This window comes from Galeopterus variegatus, unplaced genomic scaffold (genome assembly GCF_000696425.1).
Source record: "Galeopterus variegatus unplaced genomic scaffold, G_variegatus-3.0.2 Scaffold2684, whole genome shotgun sequence".
NCBI lineage: Eukaryota > Metazoa > Chordata > Mammalia > Dermoptera > Cynocephalidae > Galeopterus > Galeopterus variegatus.
In genome coordinates, this window is record NW_007728795.1 from 80338 (window position 1) to 87339 (window position 7002).

The window sequence follows — 7002 nt, forward strand, 5'->3', positions numbered from 1 at the left end:
TAGCTGACGGGGAGAGACGGGCGTGACTGAGTTTTCTTCTCTCAGGCCCATAGGGAAGTGCCGGGATTGCGCTGTTTCCATAGAGTGTTCCTGGTTTGGGCAATAACATTTTCCTCAATGCCAACTTTTAGTTTCAAAAAAAACATGGCTGTTTTGTTTTGTTTTGTTTTGGCCTCAAATACCTGGTTTCTGAGACAGTGCTATGAAGAGGGTCGATTTTGATCTGCAAGGTTGATTCTCTTAGACGGTTTCTATCATCAGGCCCTAGACGTGCAGACAGGTGCTGACACTCCTGCGCTGTGGCCCTCGGAGTAGTAACCCACCCTCTGTCCCGTAGGACCCACCGGCCTTCGAGCCCGCCAGTGTGACGGAAGAGCCTCCGAGTAGGGCCGAGGCGGGAGGAGCAGTGGGGCAGAGGATTCGACAGGGGCTGGTCCTGAGAGGGCACAGGCACAGCGAGCACCACACACGCTGGTGGCACCCGTGAGCTCCCGCGCAGCCTCCCAGAAATGTGCCAGTTGCCCCAGCATAGAACCCGGACGCTGAATGTACTCCTCACACAGAAACTAGAAGCTGGAAGCACCGAGGGTGGTACAGGAACCTCCAGAAACCTTTCTTAAAGACGTGATCTTTTTTAAATTGAGCAGAATTTTCAGACTTTACTATTTCTAATATGTACTAATATTTACCCTTTAGCCAAAAGAGAGGAAATGGCCCACATGGGAGGTGGAGAAACGTGAACGAAGCAGGGAAGACAGTTGGCATTATCCCAGTGTGAACTCGAAAGCACTGCCCGTCCACAAGGGCCACGTCCACGCATGTCACATCCTTGTGGGCAAGTGGCCGTCAGCACCTGCCTGTCACTGCGCTTCTCACAGGCCTTCTGAGCCGCAGCATTGGGCAGGAGCAGTTCCCTCACTGTAACCTGTGCAGCTCAGCCACTTCTGCCAATTCTGTTGTGTTTTAGTCCCCCTGAAAGGACCCTTCGCACTGTATACAATCCAACGGCTTTAATTACTGCACTTCTAACAACGTGGCAACTGCCGGGGTGAATGTGGTTCCACGGTCCTTTGATGGATATGCTCGTGGCTTATAACCATGTGGTTGGAGGATTTGCCGAGATAACAAATGTTACTTGGGACAGGGATAACCTTGGTGTGGCATCTACAGCCTGTCTTTTTGACCCCGAGGCACTTTGATTTTTAAAATAATGTATTGTAGTTTTCTGAAACTGTGCATTCTACAGTGTTTCTTCCTGCTAGTGAAGTTTCAAATCTTAATGTATTTTTGGCACTCTGCTTTGAACCATTTATTAAATAAAAGTTGTTACTGTGGATTTTAAGACCTGAAGTTACGGTACTTTTTCTACTTAGAATTTTAAATAGTAAAATATTGTTCTTTTAAAAGTGGCTTTAATTATTTGAATATTTTGCTGATTATATCCATTCCTTACTATTGGTTAATTATGAAATGTTTATATTTATCAAAAAACCAAGAATTCATCATTTGTCATTAAAAGACCTTTGACTGTTGGAGTCAGGGCCGTGGCATGGTCGTGCTCTTGCATTCAACTCCTGGATAGTAAAGATTTTAGACTTTGCAAGCCATGTGGTTTCTGTCACAGCCGCTGACCTCTGCCATGGCAGTGAGACTGCCTTAAACAATGCGTGAGTGAAGCGGGACTGCCTTAAACAATGTGTGAGTGAAGCGGGTGACTGTGTTCCAGTAAAACTTCATTTGTAAGAGCAGGTGGCCGGCCATGTTAGCCTGAGGGCAGCTTGCTGACCTGCTCAGAGAATGGGCCAGACAGGACCCGGACAGCGAGCTGCCATGGTCCTCACTGCACATGTCATCTTTGACCTGGAGGCTTTCAGACCCAAGAATCCAGAACTAAGTGCATCTCATTTCTGAGACCACTGTCTGGTTCTCCTGGTTTGATCGCACATGTGTGTTTGGTGCGTTGTTCCCTGGAGGTCTTTCAAAAATGCAGACTTAAAACAGTGGTTCTCACGCTTTTTGGTCTCAGGATCCCTTTTCATTCTTAAAAATTATAGACACCCCAGAGAGCTTTTGTTTTTCGGTTAGATTAAGTCTATTGATATTTCCTGTACAGGCAGTCCCCAACTTACGGTGTTTCCACTTAACGATTTTTCAACTTTACGGTGGTGCAAACAGTCGTGATTTAGGTGTACTTTGCATTTTGATCTTTTCCTGGGCTAGTGATATGTGGTACTTGAGATATTCAACACTTTATATAAGATAGGCTTTGTGTTAGATGATTTTGTCCAATTGTAGGTTAATATAGGTGCTCTGATCTCACTCAAGATGGGCCGTGCTACACTATGATTCAGTAAGGGTAGATGTATTAAATGCATTTTCAACTTAAGATATTTTCAACTTATGAGTTTTTTGGGACATAACTCCATTGTAAGTCGAGGAGCATAGGTATTTGAAATTAAAACAGAAATGTTTAAAGCACAAGAACACACAAACACACTTAGCTGCCAGAGTAATAATATCATTTAGCTATCAGTGTAATAACTGCACTGTACACTCATGGGAGATTCAGAGTGAAAAAGGCTAATAATGTCTTAGTCTTAAAATGAAAGTAGTTTTGACCTCGTATACCCCTGAAAGTTCCCTGAGATCCCTCCCAGGGGTTCCCAGAACTCACTTTGAGATCACTGGTCTAAAACAATAATACATTTTCATAGTGGCTTGTTTAGTTATAAAACACTTTCACATACATTTCTCAGTTTGAGCTTAGACTTGCTTTGAAGATTGGCTGGGCAGGACACACATAACCTTATAAGTAAGGAAATAGGCTTAGAGATGTCTAGCAACATGTGGCTGCTGCTTTAATTATTTTTGTGTTTCTACAACAGAATACCTGAGACTGGGTAATTTATAAAGAAGAGGTTTATTTGGTTCACAATTCAGTGGCAGCTGCATCTTTTGTGGGCATCAGGCTGCTTCCACTCATGGCGGAAAATAGAAGGGCAGCCATGTGTGTAAGGAGATCACATGGCAAGAGCAGAAGCAGGAGGGAGGGATGGGAGTGCCAGGCTCTTTTTAACAACCAGCTCTCTTGGGAACTAATAGAGTGGGAAACACACACACACACACACACACACACACACACACACTCCCCCACACTCCCCCACTGGCATTAATCCATTCACGAGGGATCCACCCCCATGACCCAAACCCCTCCTGCTAGACCCCTCCCCCACACTCCCCCGCTGGCATTAATCCATTCACGAGGGATCCACCCCCATGACCCAAACCCCTCCTGCTAGACCCCACCTCCCAGCACTGCCACATTGGGAATCAGATTTCAACATGCTCTTTGTGGGGACAAATCATATACAAACTACAGCAGCTGGTACAATCAAAAGCTATTTACATATGTGTAAAGTTTTATTACCAATTATAAAAAAATCCACAAAACTTTGAGTTTATCATATGTTTAAGAAATGGTTAAAAAAAAGGAAAGCGTTATCCTTGATATGCCACATGCCATGGGAATTACAACACAAGGTTGTGGCGAGAGACTGAAGGTCTTGGTGTGACACGGGCTCCCAAGGACTGGCTTTGTGTTGTTTGGACTTTTAGTAATTCCTTAGCAAAACTTTCTTTTAACATTTTCTGTTGTTTCTCATTATAGACTTCAGTCTTTGGTTTTATTCAACTACTGAGTAGTTTCAATAATTACATTCTAAGCACGAATATAGCAAGGAGAGGAATTAACCATTGGTACGGTCATGCTTCACTTAATGATGGGTGCGTTCTGAGAAATGCATCAGTTTTGTTGTGCAAACATGATAGGGTGTACATGTACAAAAACCTGGATGGGACAGCCGGTGCACACCTTAGGTACACCATATGACCTGTGGCTCCTGGGCAAACAAACCTGCACCTCATGTTGCATGTGCTGTGCTGTGGGCAGTCATAACGTGATGGTCTTTGTGTATCTAGACATAGAAAAGGTACAGTAGAGACAGGGTGTTGTAATCTTACAGGGCCACCGTCGCATATGTGGTTCATCACTGACCGAGATGGCGTTACATGACGCGTGACTGTATTTTGGTTGCTCTCAGCCTTGCTAGTAACTGTTAACCATCAACCGACAAGCAGTTCTTCAAATCCAATGTGAAATTAGAACCTCAGCGAATATCATTTATTGTCTTTGGAAACAGATTTTCACTTGACTGACGAGAGTGCATATAGAGCAGTCCTCTCCCATGGCGGTGACATGCTCGAAGTAGGTGAGGTGCTCATGGGACGATGGGCCTTTGTAACAACAAGGGCGTTCCCCACATCTCGGGGGAGGACATGCCCCAGGAGTGGGCACCACGGGGTGGCCGTTGCTCCCAAAGCTCACTGGCCCTGTCCTCAGCACATCCCATGGCAGTGCGTGGATTCTGCACGTGTGGAGCACCCATGACAGAGAAGGCCATGAAGTTCTTCACGTTGCCAGAAAGGATTTTTTACTTTCTGACGAAGGGAGATGGTGCTTACCCTGCTCTCTAGGACACAATGTGATCCATGTTTCTGTTCTTCCTGTCTTTAAAATTAAGGCCATGTCAGAGATAAGGGGTGAATTAAGTAGGTATTTGATCTGTACTAATAGTAATAAAAAAAAAATGAAAGAAAAAGTTTATTTTCAGAGAAACATTCCAGAGTTGAGAGGTTGTTTTTTTTTTTTTTTTTAACATAAATTATCTTTATTAAATCCACCAGGTAATTGCTTCAGCCCAGTCTCAGCTATAGACAAGGGATAATGGTAGTAAATATTAAACAAAAATTCAGTTTTTCATTTTGTCACTTAAGTTAATTTTAGAAAAATATCATCTGTTTACTCTTTGCGAGTTTCTGTTAGGCTGCATTTTGGTGGAAATCCAGTAGTTATTATAAATGGTTATCCCTATCTTCTTTGTATCAAAAGCTTGTTTATCTTGTAAAATTCTACATTTCTCCTAGAATTCTTCACTATTACATATCTGAAAGAAAAATAATTATGTAAGCAACATTGGATCACAAAAAGCATAAAAGATTTATTGGTCGATTTAAACACGAGCAGTCTACCCTGTAAAAGGAATGGCATCTTTCAATGATAACAGCATTTTAGTAGAATAATTTTAAATTACTATCACATAGAAAATTAATGTGTCGAGTGCAGTGTGCCTACGTAAGATTAACCCTATTACATAATCATAGAGTAGCCATTTCCTACATCACTACGACCATACTTTTCTGAACCCAAAAATGGAGCGACTCATTTGACATAGGATGTTTATGCCAGTTTCGGGCATAAGGGCCAATGTAGGAGATGCTGCTCCGACACCTGACTGCTGGTATTTCTAGGACATCTTAACAGATGATAGAACCGTGATATTTGGAGTCAGGCCTTGCTGTGGATTGAATTGTCCATCCCACCCCCAATTTATATGTTGAAGCCCTAACCCCTAGTGGGGCTGCATTTGGAGTAAGGAAATAACTAAGGTTAAATGAGGTCATGAGATAGGTGCCCTGATCCCACAGGATTAGTGTCGTTAAAAGAAAAGACACCAGAGAAATGGCTTTCTCTCCACGTGAGGACACAGTGAGAAGGTGCTGTCTGCAAGCCAGGAAGAGGGTCCCCACCAGGAACCAGGTCAGCTGGCACCTTGATCTCAGACTTCGTGAGAAATAATTCCTGTTGTGTAAGCTGCCCCGTCTGTGGTGTTTTGTGATGGCAGCCCGAGCAGACTGGGACAGGTCCTGGGAAACCTGAGGACTAAGAGCAAGTAAGTTAAGAAGGGCCTGATGCTGGTCGGCAGGGGCTGTGACGACACCTCCTCCGGCCTCTCCCTCTTTCTGGGTCACCTGTCAGTATTCAACAAAATTTGGTAGTTCCTATGCTATGAAGAAAACTCCTCAGGCAAAATTGCTGTATCTATCAAACCATAAAATGGGAATATCCTTAAACCCACAATTTGAACTTCTAATTCTACAACCTTCAGTTGGACCTGCAGAAATACAGAAAAACACAACAGACTTTCATTATGGCCCTGTTGTACTAGAGGAAAACTGGAAACCATGCAAATGTTTATGAGTATAAATTATGGTTCCATGATGGAATACTGCATTAAAATGTCCACAGTGTATTATGAAATTAAAAGGGCCAAATACTCCGTAAATCTATGCTTTGAAAGTTTATAGACACACAGAGTGTGTGTGTGCATAGGAATATCTGGAGAGATTTTTAGCCCATTTTTGATGGATCACGGCGGCCAATTACAGAGGTCGGACTGTGGGAGTAGAGCTCTCACTTCCCGTTGCACATTTTGAAGCTTTGTCTTAGAGCCTGCTCCACCCTACATGCTCCTGTGGCTCTGGCCCTCCGCTGCTCCCTCCACCACCGTGTGTCCAAAAGGGGCTGCCTTCCACACGGCCCTGTCCTCTGAGGCTGCCCTCACCAAGCCTCTGTGCTCTTGTCTTTGCCTCTCAGCAGCAGCCAAGAGCGACATTGCTCAGCCTCACTCAACACTCTCTTCCCAGGCGATTTTATACATTCCCATGGCTTGAAATACCACCCTGTGCCAGTATCTTCCAAATTGTGTCCTCAGTGCCCATGTACCTCTGGGCCTCTGGATCCACACGCCCACCTGTCCGCTCAGATATCTCACCGGTGTCTAAGGTAACACATCGTCCCTGAGAAAAACCTTCAGCGCGGTGCTGACAACACCAAGTCAAGGGTTAAGATCCTCTTACCGGTCATCTTTTAAAAAAAAAAAAGTAACTTCTGGGTTCTCCTGTCCAAGGAGTGAGTAGGTGCAGAAGCTGTGACCTCGCCCTCCGCACGAGAGGCCTCCGTGTGCCAGAGGCCGCTCCCTGAGACCCCGCTCCTTCCCCAGCGCAGGTGTCATGCTGGACAAGGCGCAGACTTCACTGATACACTTGCTGGCAGGAAAAGCATGCAAGGGAATGGGCAGTTACAATCCACTGGGGTGGGGCTGA

General features: G+C 44.5%; 1 protein-coding gene across 1 annotated transcript in view; it reads left to right on the forward strand.

Annotated features, from left to right (window-relative positions):
• The window catches only part of UPF3A (UPF3 regulator of nonsense transcripts homolog A (yeast)), a 16855-nt gene extending 15513 nt beyond the window's left edge, over nucleotides 1–1342 (forward strand). Inside the window, exon 7 of the mRNA XM_008582655.1 lies at nucleotides 338–1342. Coding sequence (XP_008580877.1) covers nucleotides 338–487 — 150 coding nt within the window. The 3' untranslated portion in view covers nucleotides 488–1342. The remainder of the gene's footprint in view (nucleotides 1–337) is intronic.
• The last annotated feature ends 5660 nt before the right edge of the window (nucleotides 1343–7002 follow it).